At 40.8% G+C, this 16,528-nt stretch overlaps 1 protein-coding gene across 10 annotated transcripts in view; it reads left to right on the forward strand.

Annotated features, from left to right (window-relative positions):
* Window positions 1-16,528, forward strand: part of zswim8 (zinc finger, SWIM-type containing 8) — a 39,614-nt gene that overhangs the window by 17,941 nt on the left and 5,145 nt on the right. For 2 of the 10 annotated variants that reach the window (XM_048204666.1, XM_048204668.1), the window contains 15 exons: window positions 889-2,116; window positions 5,185-5,316; window positions 5,421-5,600; window positions 6,052-6,235; window positions 6,345-6,443; window positions 6,583-6,707; window positions 8,190-8,478; window positions 8,605-8,757; window positions 9,021-9,243; window positions 9,474-9,763; window positions 10,808-11,031; window positions 11,160-11,651; window positions 11,947-12,187; window positions 14,353-14,526; window positions 14,861-14,980. In XM_048204666.1, coding sequence (XP_048060623.1) covers window positions 889-2,116; window positions 5,185-5,316; window positions 5,421-5,600; window positions 6,052-6,235; window positions 6,345-6,443; window positions 6,583-6,707; window positions 8,190-8,478; window positions 8,605-8,757; window positions 9,021-9,243; window positions 9,474-9,763; window positions 10,808-11,031; window positions 11,160-11,651; window positions 11,947-12,187; window positions 14,353-14,526; window positions 14,861-14,980 — 4,154 coding nt within the window. Of the gene's footprint in view, window positions 1-888; window positions 2,117-5,184; window positions 5,317-5,420; window positions 5,601-6,051; window positions 6,236-6,344; window positions 6,444-6,582; window positions 6,708-8,189; window positions 8,479-8,604; window positions 8,758-9,020; window positions 9,244-9,473; window positions 9,764-10,807; window positions 11,032-11,159; window positions 11,652-11,946; window positions 12,188-14,352; window positions 14,527-14,608; window positions 14,724-14,860; window positions 14,981-16,528 lie in introns of those variants that run through there. The other 8 variants (XM_048204667.1, XM_048204669.1, XM_048204670.1 and 5 more) reach the window with 6 other exon arrangements.

Genomic DNA, 16,528 nt, shown 5'->3' on the forward strand with positions numbered 1-16,528 from the left:
TGTCCGAGCCCGGGCGCGATTGTTCCCGGTGTCCCCCGCAGCGTTGGTCTGGTTTCACACTCAAATTGATTCTATCGAACCCTGGTGCGTTTGCGTTCATCTTACGTCATCACAGACATGCACGGTGCATTATAGACAACAGAACGCGGGTCAGTAAATTTTTTTTTTTTTTTAAATTAATTTGGTGCTTTATGTACAGCAGAGTAAACAACACTTGGGTTTCCTGTATGTGCGTTGCATGTAGACGGTTTTCCGCTGCTTGCAAACAGACTATTTTGAGGAGACAGCTGATTACCATTCATTTGCCGCTCTGATTGCACTCGCAAAGCACGAATACACTGCAGGCTCACTCCTGTTCGAATCCAAGTTAAATCATCAACACTATCATCTTTTACATGTGTTTTATTGAAGTAAATATATTATTGGCTAAAACGCATGCGCAGGTTACTTCACTTCCTGAACAAGTGCGCACCTGAGTCCGTGTTGCTTTCATATTCATGCAAACCGCGGCACAGTTCGAGTGCAACTGAACTCAGACCACCTCCTTCAGGTAGTCTCGGGTTTGGTACCCTGGTGAGCACCTGGGTTCATGTGACGGCTTTCACATTAGCGATTTTTCATGCAAACCTTGCCCCGTTTCGAACTAAACTTCCAATGTGAAAGCCCCCTAAAGTAATCCATGTGACTCCAGTGGTTTAACCTCAGTTTTATGAAGTGACACAATCACACGAATGCTTTGTTTTGCGCAAAAATTTACCACTTTATTTTTGGGTGAACTAACACTTTAAGCTGTGACGTTGATCTAGAACTCCTCTAATTAAAGACTTATGGTTGTATTTGTCATCACTTAGGTAAGGTAATGTTTTTCACTTTTTTGTGACTCCTCAGGCGCTTAGAGCTCGCAGCCCAGCTGAAGCAGTGGCACCTGAAGGTAATAGAGATCGTTAAACGAGGGCAGCATCGGAAGTCTCTGGACAAACTCTTCCAGGGCTTCAAACCAGCTGTTGAGTCCTGCTACTTTAACTGGGAAGTGGCCTACCCTTTACCTGGCATCACCTATTGCAGTGCAGATAAGAAAAACGCCTCATTCTGTTGGGCCAGGGCAGTGCAGCAGCAGCGGGGCATTAAAGCAGGGACCAGCGGGGAATCAGGAGAAGGAGCTCGTGGTGGAATGTCAGAAGGTGCTTCTTCTGAACACAAGTCAAGGAGCAACTCCCATCTTCCCCAGCAGGAGGTGGCTGTCCGCCCTAAGGAGACAATCGTGAGCAAGAGGAAAGGAGTGTCTGGCGTGAGCAGTGGAGGCGTGCTGGTTTGTCTGGGTGGCAGGGTCTCTCTCTCACTTCAGGAGGGGGGTAAAGGCATGTATAAAGCCAGCAGCTCCTCCCCATCAGCTGGTAGTAAGGCCAAGCTAACGCAGAGCAACAAGAGCTCGTGTGGAAGTTCGAGTGGCGTCAGTGGGAAGCACCCTGGCGCAAAGCGCCGAACCAGTAGTGAGGACAGCTCTCTAGAGCCTGACATGGCAGAGCTTAGTCTGGATGATGGCTCCAGCCTGGCGCTCGGGGCGGAGGCGTGCAACACCTTCGATTTCCTTCCTCCTCCTCCCGAGATGTTGCCTTCACCCAGCCCGCTGCTCCGTGAGCCACTCAAATACAGCAGCGGTAACATTTCAAAAGAGCGCGCCTTTGAGACAAAACATGTGGCACATGCTGCCATGCCCTCTGCTGCTGATGCCCATGCCTGCTTTTCAAAGGAGAACTCCATTGCAACTCCAGTAGTGGTAGCTATGGAGAAAGAGGTGGAGGTGGAGGCAGACCTGGATGAGACCGGAGGAGACGAGGACCCCGTAGACGATACTCGGCCCTGTGCGTCACTACCCAGCAAGGCTCAGCGGGGCCGCAGAGAGGGAGATGGAAGTGGGGCTTCAGGGGCCCCAGGACCTCAGGTGGCTGAGGCAGCAGCAGGCGCAGATGCTGTGGGGGAAGATGACTATCAAGCCTACTATCTTAGCGCTGCCTCAGAAGAGGGGGCGGATAGAGGGGTTGCAGATGGCAACCATGAAGAAGAGCCAGACATCTTTGCTGGGATTAAACCTCTGGAGCAGGAGGGCAGGATGGAGGTGAATTTTTTTTCCGCATAAAGTACTCAAACACCGCCTAAAAGTAGGGTTCAAAATTAACACTGTAGAAGAGATAAATGCGACCGTGCATATTCTAATAGCTTCTGTTAGAAAAGCTTATGTTAAAAATTTCCCATTTACCATTTAGAATAACATATTTTAGAATTAAAAAATGTGTGAGTGTATATATCAATATGTGACACGTGATATACACTGCCTTGCCAAAAAAAAGTGGCTGTTTTTGGATTTAAATAGGCAAATACTTAAGTGTCTATGATTGGATCATTATTGCAGTGATACAGTGTTTACCAAAAATTGATGCACCTCTTGATGGAAATAACATCAGAACATTTATTTCCATCAAGAGGTGCATCAATTTTTGATGCAAGATCTTGTAATGACAATGCAAGATGTGAGCACTCTGTAAAGTCTACTCCAGCACATCCCAAAGACTTTCAATGAATTTAACGTCTGGACTCAGAGGTGCCAATTCAAGCTACACATTCCATCAATTAGGGTTAAAAAAAAACTGTTGCCAAACATATAACATGCTAGAAACATAATAATCACTGCAATAATGATCCAATCATAGACTTAAGCATTTGCCTATTTAAATCTTTTAAAAATGAATTTTTTAGCTGGGCAGTGTATATATATTTTGTTTTGCTCCATTTGGGGACACATTACTTGCATTAATACAACAAATCATGTGTATAGATAATTGCTTTTATGACAGGATAAAAAGTAGATTCAAATCAAAGCTGTTGGTTTTCTAAATTAGATTTTTATGTTATTATTGCTCTTATAAATCAGAGTACACAGTGCTTAGCGAATTTATTAGACCACCACTCAATGTAATGTAAAGTTTGTGCCAAAGCTGCCCTAAACCTAAACAAGGCCAAAGAAGGCCATACAAAATATATAATTTATTTTGTTATTATGTGTGAATAAAGACTATTTAGTTGTTAGGGGTTCAAGCACGTAGTGCTGAAACCCTATTGTAATTGTCGTGATTTTTATTATTATTATTATTATTCTTTTTCTTCTGCCGTAAAACGCATCGTGCAGCCCAAACCGTAAGGCCTAGAGACTTGAAACTTTGTCAAATGATAGTACAAAAATCGAGGAGAGGTTGACAAAGTATGACCCAAATCGGCCAATAGGTGGCGCTACAGCGATCAAATGCGAGAAATGGCTCATAACTCCCATTGGAAAGCTGAGACCTTGACGAACAAAACGTATATCTCCGATTTCATTTCCGGTATGAAAATTTTTCCGCCATTTTGAATTTTGTCAAAAACCTACTTTTGCGAACTAGTATTAGGTTTTTCGTCCGATCGGAACCAAACCAGTGCAGAAATGTTCTATGGAGTCTAAAGATCAATAATTATCGAGAGAATTTTGAAATTTTGATTCACAGTCGCTAGGGGGCGCCAAAACATGCAATGTGGGCGGAGCCACTTTTACTAAAATGGCTATAACTCGAGAACCAAATGAGATATTTGCACCAAACTCGGAAGACATGTGTAGGGGCTCAATCTTTGGTCACGATAAAAAAATTGCGTCGATTGGACACTAGGTGGCGCTATAACTTGAAAAAAACATAAAAACGGTTGTAACTATGCAACCGTTAGTCCGATTGACTTGAAATTTGGCATGCAGTGTCTTGGTCCAAGGGGGCATGACATTCTATGAGGACATTGGCGTATCTCAAAAAACATGGCCGCCTTTGGCCAATAAAGTTTGAGCACCTATTAGACCAGGTTAACGGAGGCCGATCGGAACGAAACTCGATGGACATGTTTGACTCATGGTCCTAGAGGTCTGTAAGAATTTTGAAAGAAATCGGCCACAAGTTGGCGCTAACGAGTTTTACGCCTCGGTAATCACGTGGTGTTTCATAAAACCACATAATATGCATATCAGTTGATAGATCTCCTCATGCTGAACAACTTTGCCTCTAAAACCAATGCTGTCAATCAAATCGTTCATTAATTATCTGCAAATATGTGAAAAACCTACTTTTGCGAACTAGTCCTAGGTTTTTTGGCCGATCGGAACGAAACCAGTGTAGGACAATTCTATGGACTCTCTAGATCAATAATTATCAAAAAAAAGTTGAACTTTGCCCTTTGGATCGCTATAACTGGGTCATTTAGAAAATGGGCGTGGCTAAATATACCCAAAAGCCTATAAAACCTAAACAAAAGCTCAGAACTTCACGAAAATAGGTGAGCACATGAAGTATATGACTCTAAAGAAGCATGCCAATTTTCGTGTAAATCGGACAATAGGTGGCGCTATAATTGTGAAAAAACTTTAAAAAACATATGTTTTTAATGGTTTTAGATGAAAATATATATAACTTTGGATGTGTCTGACTTATTTTCACGGGAGTCACGTCTTTAGACTCCAGAATCCTTGCCGATTCCAACGATACCAAATATGGTAGGTTTCGGCCTATGGTTTGTGCTACGTTGTGATTTAGCGCTTAAAAAACTTTTGCGAATATCTTCGAAACCGTTAGTCCGATCGAGACGAAACCAGCGTAGGAAACACGGAACCTAAGTTGGTTTACCATATGTTAAAGCCCAAATGTCAAAATTTTGATGGGAAGTGGCAAAAAAATCCAATAAAAGTCTTTCATGGGTCATTTTTTACGCACTCTTCTTTATAAGTGTCTATAACTTCAAAACGGAATGAGATATTTTCACCAAATTTGGCACACATATGTATGGGCAAACTCTGAGGACACCCAAAAAAAGTGGTCGAGATCGGGCAACAGATGGCGCTATAACTGTCAAAAAACATTTAAAAACATGTTTTTCCTTACTGAATTGCCTGTATTGGCTGTAAATGGCCTTTTCCATCTGTGATCTAAATGTTTACATGCTTGCTAAATAAAATATAATAACTTATTATGTGCTTAAAGGCCTTAAATGCTTGAACCCCGGTAAATGCTGCTTGCAGCTTTAATTTCAGTTTGTAATTTGTCTAATAAATGGCAATTCCCAATTTAATTGCATAGAATTTTAAAAGGTTTTCAATGGTATAATGGTGTGTTGCAGATACTGTTTGCCTGTGCTGAGGCTCTCTACGCTCACGGCTACAGTAATGACGCTTGCCGACTGGCTGTTGATCTTGCTCGAGATCTTCTGGCTAATCCACCCGATCTGAAGGTGGAGCAGCCACAGACAAAGGTACCAAAATAGACATTTTCATTGCTTTCCCAGAGGTTTCCGGTGTGACATACAATCATACCGGTGCTCGTCTTTAAAAATGAATCTCTCCTTGTCTTGTTTAGGGTAAAAAGAGTAAGGTGTCAACCAGTAAACAGACACAGGTGGCCACTAACACCCTGTCTAAAGTAGCCTTTCTGCTGACTGTGTTGAGTGAGAGGCTGGAGCTCCATAACCTGGCCTTCAACACTGGCATGTTCTCCCTAGAGCTTCAGAGACCGCCAGCTTCTACTAAAGCTCTGGAGGTAAAGCAGATGTCAGTCTCAAATCTGGTGATCTGCCAGTTAGTACAACAATATAGTTTCGTGTTAGGGATGTGTCTGGTTTTGTCGAAATTGGAAGTCTGTAATGTCAGGGATTATTTTTTTCAATTATGACTATATTCTTGTCTGTTGGTGGTATAAGTATTTACATATATTATATTATATTATATTATATTATATTATATTATATTATATTATATTATATTATATTATATTATATTATATTATATTATATTAGTAAATAATATACTTTAACATTAGCAAACGAGGCATACACAAATTGCAGAGATTTGAGCACTAATAACACACAATATAACACAACACAAACCACAAACTAAAAATGCATTGTAATGTTTTGATGCCTGATTTCAAAGTGAAGTGCAGTGAAGTATTTTGAGTCCCAGATTCCTAAACTACTGTGCTCTTGTGTTAGGTGAAGCTGGCATATCAGGAGTCAGAGGTGGTGGCTCTCCTGAAGAAGATTCCACTGGGTCTTGTAGAAATGACCTCCATAAGGGACAGAGCGGAGCAGCTTCGTGATGGAAACTTCTGTGACTATCGGCCGGTTCTGCCTCTCATGCTGGCAAGCTTCATATTCGACGTACTCTGCACCCCTGGTAAGTCTCACATCTAACTTTTCCCACCATTTTAAAAATGCTCTTTAAAAGCCCCAAAATCCCCATGCTCATTTTTCATATTTTTTCCCCTATCATTTGCCTGTTGTAGTGGTCTCTCCCACGGGCTCTCGACCTCCTAGCCGGAACCGTAACAATGAAATGCCTGGTGATGAGGAGCTGGGATTTGAGGCTGCTGTAGCAGCTCTTGGTGAGAGTCAATTTATGTGGAGAAAAAAAAAAACACAAAACCAACCGGCACTAATGTGTGTTGTTGAAGATATTCTTTCTTTCTGTGTTTCAGTTGTCTCTCACGCTCTTACTTTTTTTTTTTTTTTTTTTGTTATAAGGTATGAAGACAACGGTCAGTGAGGCAGAGCATCCTTTACTATGTGAAGGCACACGGAGAGAGAAAGGAGACTTGGCTCTAGCACTAATGATCACCTATAAAGATGACCAAAGCAAGCTTAAAAAGGCAAGTGTTTTAGTTATTTATGTAATATATATTAGCTAAAATACATAGTCTTCTTAAGCCTTATGATAGCATGGTATGAGGACTGAAATCTACACTTCTGTTCAAAAGTTTGTTGTCTGATTTTTTTTTTTTTTTTTTTTTTTTGTTAGGCCTGGTTTCACAGACAGGGCTTAGATTAAGCCAGGATTAGGCCTTAGTTTAATTAGGACATTTAAGTAGCTTTTATAAATGTGCCTTAGAAAAAAACATTACCGGTGTGCATCTTGAGACAAAACCATGGCACCTGATATATTTTAAAGGGTTAGTTCACCCAAAAATGAAAACTCAGTTAATCATTAATTATCATCAAATAGTCATCAATTAATCACCCGCTTGTCGTTCCATATCCGTAAGACCTTCGTTCATCATCAGAACACAAATGAAGATCTTTTTAATGAAATCCCTCCATAGAGATCCAACGCAACTACCACTTTCAAGGTCCAGAAAGGTAGGAAAAGACTTAATTAAACTACTCCATGTGACTCCAGTGGTTTAACCTCAATTTTATGAAGCAACGTGAGTGCTTTGTTTGCACAAAAACATAATTTATCACTTATCTTCAAATTATTATTATTTTTTTTTTTTGCACAAACAAAGCACTCGCGTCGCTTGATAAAATTGAGGTTAAACCACTGGAGTCACATGGAGTACTTTAATGATGTCTTTCCTACCTTTCTGGACCTTGAAAGTGGTAGTTGCGTTGGATCTCTATGGAGGGATTTCATTAAAAAGATCTTCATTTGTGTTTTGAAGATGAACAAAGGTCTTACAGATGTGGAACGACACAAGGGTGAGTAATTAATTTCAGAAATTTCATTTTTGGGTGAACTAACCCTATGTCAGTGCAAGTTGCTTTCAATTAAAACAGCTCAAACATGCATTTTAGTCTGGGACTAGGCTTAAGCCTTGTCTTTGAAACATTAAAAATAATGTTTTAAAGACTCAATTTAATGGGTCAAACATGCAGTAAAAACAGTGATATTATGAAATGTTATTACATTATAGAATTTTCAATTTAATATTTTAAAATGTAATTGATTCCTGTGGTGGCAAAGCTGATTTTTTTTTTTTTTTTTTTTTTTTTTTTTTAAAGAATAGAAAGTTCATAAGAACAGCATCTATATGAAATAGAAATCTTTTGTAACATTATAAATGTCTTTATTGACACATATGATCAATTTAATGCACCCTTAAGGAATAGAAGTATTAATTAAAAAAAAAAAAAAAAAATTTTTACTGAGCCCAAAACTTTTGAAGTTAATGTACAATAATTTATTCATGTTAACTGTCCCTCTACTATACTAGAGGAATACAATGCTATATATAACATCCATACGTAGACGCTCAAATAACACTTTCTGTGATGATGCATAAGCCACGATACCATGTTTGAAATGCAGTAAATGTCTTGAGGTATTAATGTCTGATTTCATCCTCATGTAGATTCTGGACAAACTCCTTGACCGTGAGAGCCAGACCCATAAGCCTCAGACTCTGAGCTCATTTTACTCTAGCAAACCAGCTACAAGCAGCCAAAAGAGCCCATCCAAACACGCCACCCACGGTGCCAGCGGAGCCACGGGGGGAGTGTCAAAGCACAACCCTTCAGCAACATCAGCTGCTGTGCAGGGTGTGACCGGTGGGGGAGCGGCGGGGCAGCAGGGAGGTTTAGCGGCTGGCGGAGTTCAGAACACAGCAACGGGAGAGGGCATCTCTGACAGCAGAGATCAAGGTGAACCACATCCACCAAAGTGTCAGAGGAAAATTCACTGCTGAAATGTTATTGTCTTGGGTCCTTGTTGAGTTTGTAGTGACCTAGTTTAATTTTCTTTTATCTCTCTCATTCTGTTTTTGGCAGAGGGTGCACAGTCGACCTCCTGTGAGCAGCAGAGCGAAGCTGCACCCTTCAAGCCTGAGGGCACCGTGCCCAGTCGTCTGGCACTGGGGGGCCGCGGGGCATACGGCACACGCTGCTGGGGATCACCTGTACGGCAGAAAAAGAAACACACTGGTAAGAGACAGTGGGTTTGTTAATTAGACAGATAGAAGAGTTTATTTGACTATAGAGGTCATAGATCACTGCAAAAATGATCAATTCACCCATTAGCCTTTTTTAAAAGTTATTTAATATATTATTTGTAATCAATTTTATATTTCCAGATGTAATAATATATTTATTTACATATATTATTAATTTAATGTATTATTTTTAACTACGCATAAAGAAATTTTAGAGTGTATAAAGGTCATGTTCTTTCTGACATGTTTTCTCAGGCATGGCAAGCATTGACAGTAGCGCTCCAGAGACCACCTCAGACAGCTCTCCTACTCTCAGTCGACGCCCACTTCGAGGGGGTTGGACAGCTGCTTCCTGGGGGAGAGGCCAGGACAGTGACAGCATTAGCAGCTCTTCCTCTGATTCACTGGGCTCATCTTCATCTAGCGGCTCCCGCAGAGCTGGAGGAGGAGCCAGAGCCAAGAGTACTGACACCAGCAGGTGAGACAAACCTGTCTTTTTTACCCTCATTGCCCATTATGGGGATTTGGTCTCATTTTTAGATGCTTGTACATCAGCATCTCTTTTTGAGCCCATGACAAACACAACTAAATCTTTAATTCAGTAGTTGTTCTTTGACTGAATCAGTTGTTTCACTTCAGAGGCAGAACAGATTCTCTGATACTCTGTCTGCTGTTTATGACACACATTGTCTCTTTCTCTCTTTATAGGTATAAAGGCCGTCGGCCTGAATGTCATGCTCCACATGTGCCCAACCAGCCATCTGAGGCAGCTGCCCATTTTTACTTTGAATTGGCCAAGACTGTGTTGATTAAAGCTGGAGGAAACAGCTCCACCTCCATTTTCACGCAACCCTCTGCCAGTGGAGGTCACCAGGGGCCCCACCGCAACCTGCATCTGTGTGCCTTTGAGATTGGCCTGTATGCCCTCGGCCTGCATAATTTTGTGTCTCCTAACTGGCTGTCAAGGACGTACTCTTCACATGTATCCTGGATAACAGGTGAGAGATAATTGTGTAATCTGCAGGGATCACAAACTTCAAAATGATTGATGATCTTCCCTTTGAAATGCAAAAGTAATCTTTAAAATTCATATCCTTGGCTTTATAGTATCAATTCAGTATGAAGGAGAGCTATAGCACTGCACTAGAGTATATTTATCTCTCCAGGCTCATGGATGGGTGGATGAATGGATGAATAGATAGAGATGAATGTGAGTAGTAGAGCTGCACGATTCTGGATAAATTCAGAATCATGATTTTTTTTGTTTGTTTCAAATAGACATCATGATTCTGAACAAACAACTAAACAAAATAATGTAATTTACTAGAGGTTCTGACAAAATGTTAATTACTGCAGTCTATTTAAAATGTTTTAATTAATCTGAATTATTTGAAAATCTCTATTTTGAATGAATAATTCAATGAATCGCTCATAAATGTGTATATATATACTTCAGTTGTTTAATTACTGGATGAATCAGCGTTTTTAAACAAATCTCTTGAATGATTCAATGACAATTTTTTTTTTTTTTGTTCACGAGTCACTGGTCGCCACCTGGTGGCATAAAGATGTAATGATAAAATCGTCATTTGAAGTGCCAAGTTACTTTTAAAAGGTGATTTGTTCTGTGTTCGCTTCCATAGACATCAGTATTTTTATTCGAACTATAAACTTTTATCCCAGTACTTCAGTGATAAGAAGTATATTTGTGTTACAGAAATAAGTATACTGTGTGTGTGGTTGAAAAGACTGTTTGTAAAGCTGTTTCATACCTATACATGACATCTGCTCTCTCTGGGTTACACAGAGGATTTTGTGATTTTTGTCAAAGATTTAATAGACACAGGCGAATCGTTGTCATTTAGGAATGAGATTGCGTGGGTGTTTGAATGGAGATCGCAATCTTTTAATGATTAATCACGCAGCTCTAATGAGTAGATGGATATGGATGGATATTAAGTTAATACAAGAGTATTTTATCAAATGGGTGGGCAAACCTGCATTTTGTTTGATTTTTGAATTCTTCTGTCATGTTTTTATAGGCCAGGCCATGGAGATTGGGAGTGCTGCCCTCAACATCCTGGTGGAATGCTGGGACGGGCATCTCACGCCTCCAGAGGTGGCATCACTTGCAGACCGCGCATCACGAGCACGGGATCCCAACATGGTGCGTGCTGCGGCAGAGCTGGCCTTGAGCTGCCTTCCCCACGCTCATGCCCTCAACCCCAACGAGATTCAGAGAGCTCTGGTGCAATGCAAAGAGCAGGTACTGTCCATCACAGCCCACGTTCATTGTACATAGCCACAGAATCATAATCCATTTTTTTCATCTAATATCAAAATCATCAGTGTGTTGATTTTAAAGAACACTTTTCTGCATTGTTCTCTCTTCAGGATAATGTGATGCTGGAAAAAGCTTGCATGGCAGTTGAGGAAGCTGCAAAGGGAGGCGGAGTATATCCTGAGGTCTTGTTCGAGGTGGCTCACCAGTGGTATTGGCTGTACGAGCAAACAGTGGGTGGTGGTTCGGGGTCCCAGCGAGAGGGTTCCGGCCGCTGCGGGGCCAATGGTGGAGCAGGAAGAACGGCACCCGAGGGAGGCTGCGGTATTCTGGATAACACCGGAGCCTTGGATTCAACTGGTGTCGCAGCTGTAACTACGACAGTGACGGCAGCCGCTGTAGTACCTGTCATTTCCGTCGGCTCCACCATATACCAGTCACATGCGCTGCCAGGCTCAGCCATGGCACACACGGCAGGCCTGCATCCCTACACCACCATCCAAACCCATCTGCCCACCGTCTGCACCCCACAGTACCTGGGCCACCCGCTTCAGCATGTCCCCCGTCCTGCTGTCTTCCCCGTGTCTGGGGCGGCCTACCCACAGGTATAAGCTCTGTTCATTTCCTAGTGATATGATTTATGGGTTTCAATTACCTGTGCTTAGCATTTTTATTTATTTCAGTAATATTGTTTGTCTGCATTTAACTGAAGGTAATAAATACTAAATTTAAGCACTAATGCAGACGCTTACTTGGCAGTCATTGATGCATAGCACGATATTACTGGCAGAATATAAATGGAGAGAAACTCATATCAGTTTGTTTATACATTTATAATGATCTTTACAGCTATGCCCTTGGTTTAACTTAATTTTGTGACTTTTAATTTTTCAATGGCAGGTATATGACTCGAGGAAGACGTATCAGGCTGGTTTTAAGAGCATCTGTTTGTCTTCTCAGGGAATGCACCCTGCTTTTATTGGTGCTCAGTACCCGTTTTCTGTGGCCACTGGCCCTCATCCTCCTATGGCAGCGACTGCTGTCACTTTCCCTGGCGTTCCAGTGCCGTCCATGACTCAGATCGCTGTCCACCCATACCATACTGCAGAGGCAGCCCTGCCTCTTAGCACTACTGTGGCAGGTAAGGAGGACAAGTTAGGTGTAGAATTTAAATTCCATCTCAACATGAACACAATTTTGGGTGTAATATCCAATTTTATTTGAAATAATTCTATAATACAATTTACAGCAATTTGCAAGAGATGAACAGTACTTTTGTCAGATTTCATATCTGAATTTAAAATTATTTGCACTTACATAGAATAAAACGGCTATTTAAGGCCCTCTCACTGAAGCATATGGGAATGCAAAAAAATATGGTATATATTTTAAAACAATTGGTTAGATGTTCATTTACAAACTAGTTCACTTACCCTTTCAAGATAGAGACAAATTTGCATGCATCCTGTCACTATTACTGCTCACTGCTTCACCAGTGATTGGCAGCTCACACCTTGCATGCTTCAAACAAGTGTCATACGCCAATCAGGCATAACATTATGACCACTGACAGGTGAAGTGAATAACACTGATTATCTCTTCATCACACACCGGTTAGTGGGTGGGATATATTATGCAGCAAGTGAACATTTTGTCCTCAAAGTTGATGTGTTAGGGAGAAATGGGCAAGAGTAAGGATTTGAGTGAGTTTGACAAGGGCCAAATTGTGATGGCTAGACGACTGGGTCAGAGCATCTCCAAAACTGCAGCTCTTGTGGGGTGTTCCTGGTCTGCAGTGTTCAGTATCTATCGAAAGTGGTCCAAGGAAGGAACAGTGGTGAACCGGCGACAGGGTCATGGGCGGCCAAGGCTCACTGATGCACGTGGAGAGCGAAGGCTGGCCCGTGTGGTCTGATCCAACAGATGAGCTAATGTAACTCAAATTGCTCCAAACGTTAATGCTGGTTCTGATAGAAATGTGTCAGAATACACAGTGCATCGCAGTCAAGGTGCCCATGCTGACCCCTGTCCACCGCCAAAAGCGCCAACAGTGCCAACAGTGGGCATGTGAGCACCAGAACTGGACCACGGAGCAATGGAAGAAGGTGGCCTGGTTTGATGAATCACATATTCTTTTACATCAAGTGGATGGCTAGGTATGTGTGCGTCGCTTACTTGGGGAACACATGGCACCAGGATGCACTATGAGAAAAAGGCAAGCCAGTGGAGACAGTGTGATGCTTTGGGCAATGTTCTGCTGGGCAACCTACCTAAGCATTGTTGCAGACCATGTACACCCTTTTATGGAAACGGTATTCCCTGGTGGCTATGGCCTCTTTCAGCAGGGTAATGCGTCCTGCCACAAAGCAAAAATGGTTTAGGAATGGTTTGAGGAGCACAACCATTCACAACCACAGCACACCTTCAGGGGTCTAGTGGAGTCCATGCCTCGATGGGTCAGGGCTGTTTTGGCAGCAAAAAGATGACCAACACAATATTAGGAAGGTGGTCATAATGTTATGCCTGATCGGTGTATGAATTCTATATAGGTGTGAATGTTGCTGATCTTGAACAATGTTCCAAAAGAATTAGAATTTATTAAATTTTATGGATAATTTAGGTTTTGTGCATAGCTCATTTATAAGGACTGTAAACGGCCTCATTGTTTTAACCACACCAACAAAAAAGTGTGGATTTTGTAATTTCCTCTGAATCTGATCATAAATCCTTCTATCACAGGACAGGTCACAGAGACAACGCGCATTGAAATGACAAATTGACAGATTGTCTTTGCATGACAGAAAGTCAGTAAGAAAGCATTTAAATGCATCAAGAATCATTTTAGAATTGGATCAAAATTGAATCTAATTGTGAAATATCCAAGTCAATATTTAATCATGGGTGACAAATATTAAATACACTAATTACATTTTTTTTTTTTTTTTTTTTTTTAATTTAGCTTGAGGACAATTTTAACCAAAGCAAATTATAAATGAGAGACATGAGCAATTCGTCACAGAGCCAACAATATTCATAGTATACAATAGTTAGTTCTACAATGCGAATAGTTCTACAATGGCATTGGTAACTTAAAAAAAAAAAAACGCACCACTAGGTGTCAATACAAAACTCTAGGCCAGTGCAACAAACTAATTATTTAGTGCATCTTAACTCAGTGCAGATGAAAGTTCATTACAGTTCTTACCAGTTTACCAGAGATTGTTGGGAAGGCATGCTATTGGACAGTTTGCAAATTCATAGACACCCTTGAACATCCTCGCCTCTTTTTTTTTTTTTTTTGCCTAGCAGGAGGAGTACACTCAGGCTCCACCATCCAGGCCATTCAGGGGGCTACTCTTCCAGGACTCTCATCCCAGCCTGCCTCACTGGTCAGCGCACCATTCCCTGTGGAAGACGAGCAGCACAGTCAACCAATCAGCCAGCAGGGCCTGCACTACCTCCACTCGGCCTATAGAGTCGGTAAGGACGCCTGATTTCTAATTACATAGATCCTTTAGGGCATGGCTTGCCTGTCCTTATGTTGCTGTTTTGCACCCATTAGGATCCATCTGGTCCTGAATTGTGGTGATTAATTATCAAGAGAGGTGAGGGAGAGGTCGGTTGTGTCCATGTTGCAGGACTCACAAAGACTCTCACAGTGAGAAATATTAATTAAGGCATGATTTCCGTTTTATCAGTACTCATAAGTCCTGGAGATTAGGATGTTTGGGTGCATGTGTCAATTCAATACTTGATCAGTACAGTGTCGTACAGTACAGATTATTTATGGCAAAATGTTCCTGTCCTCATTTAGGCATGCTGGCCTTGGAGATGTTGGGAAGGAGGGCCCACAACGATCATCCGAACAACTTTTCCCGTAGCCCCCCATACACAGAAGACGTCAAATGGCTGCTGGGACTGGCTGCGCGTCTCGGTATGCCCATTTATCTTTGTAATATTGCTTTTAGGAAAAACAAGTCTTTTAAAATCCAATTTTATTTCCTGTTACCTGCTGTAATGGCTGAAATAGACTGTAAATGATATGTTAGCAGTTTACCTTGCCTTCAACGGACAAGAGGTGATTCAACAGCAAGTCTCCAGCAGAGTTATTGACATTCTGATGTCTTTGCTCTTACTCTGAGCTTTATCCCATGCTGATTGCAGCATGTTGCCAGTTTTCATGGGGCTAATGCTACAATTGAAAATGTTGAAGTAGAAAATATTTTTGCCAGGTTCAGGCTAGGCATCTTATGAAATGCTCATGGTCCCCACTGAGATGGATGTGTATCCTAATTAGATTTTAATGACATGGACCACCATATGCTTCCTTTTAAAGGGATATTCTGGGTTAAATACTCAAACTGGTTTGTGCATAGACTGACAGCAATTTCCCCTCCGTTATCACTCCTCCAACACCAGCTCTCTGACTTTTAAAAATCCCACTTGCTCCAGATACTCTCTGGTCTTGCATTGTAATACTTTCTTGGAAACATCATAAACACAAACGATAGTAGTGAAACATCCCAGTTGCTTTTAAATACTAAATGTCAGAAAACTTGAAATGCAGCTCAACAAATCAAATTAGAGGGCTGTTAATTAATCGGAATATTTAATGGCACAATTTTGCTAATGTTTGGAGTTCCAAGAAAACGAAATAAGAAGCCTTAGTGTAATTAAGTTAAAACACAACTTTATTTTTAATTTATCTTTTTGTTTTAACATTTTTGTTGTTGTTTTATTTTTTGCATTGAAATGTAGAGATTATTATTATTACATATTCGGCCCACGGCCCTCAATCAAGTTTCATTTTTGGGCCTTTGTAATAAAAACTTGGGGGCTCTTTGTTCTATATTTTCTTAATGTACACAGGAAATGCAACAATATAATATTAATTAAATTATAAAACAGCTTTCCTCACAATTTATGGGCATAATCTAAAGATGCAGTCCTCCAAATTTGTTTGCATTTACATTTCTACCAATTATGTTTTACTGATATTTCACTTGTAGAGGTTCGATGATAATTAAATTTCACCACACAAAGAATTCAAATTATTTGACCTCTAGGAAGCATCCCATCTGGGTTTGATTTAATATTTAGTTATTCATGCAAATTATCTTTAACATTTATCGAGGTGTGATGCTATAGCTGTGATCTGTGAGCTGTGAACATATTCTGTCTTGAACGTTTAGGCTCATTGGATTTTATGTATATGAAAAAAGAGAAACGGAACAAGCAAAGTTGTAAATGGTTGTATATTTACAGTGTTTTGTACTTAGATTTACATTTTAAGTGCCCCTATTATGCTTTGTTGAATATTACCTTTCATGCAGTGCGTAATCTAGCTGTTTGTGAATGTAAAAGGTCTGCGATCAAAGTGCACAACAAATTTTATTTTCTCTTAAAAGTAAGAATCGATTCTAAACCGCTGAAACGGGTCATCAGCAATTCCATCCTACATAACAATGTAACAAATTTGCAT

The sequence above is a fragment of the Megalobrama amblycephala genome, linkage group LG10 (assembly GCF_018812025.1).
Source record: "Megalobrama amblycephala isolate DHTTF-2021 linkage group LG10, ASM1881202v1, whole genome shotgun sequence".
Lineage (NCBI taxonomy): Eukaryota > Metazoa > Chordata > Actinopteri > Cypriniformes > Xenocyprididae > Megalobrama > Megalobrama amblycephala.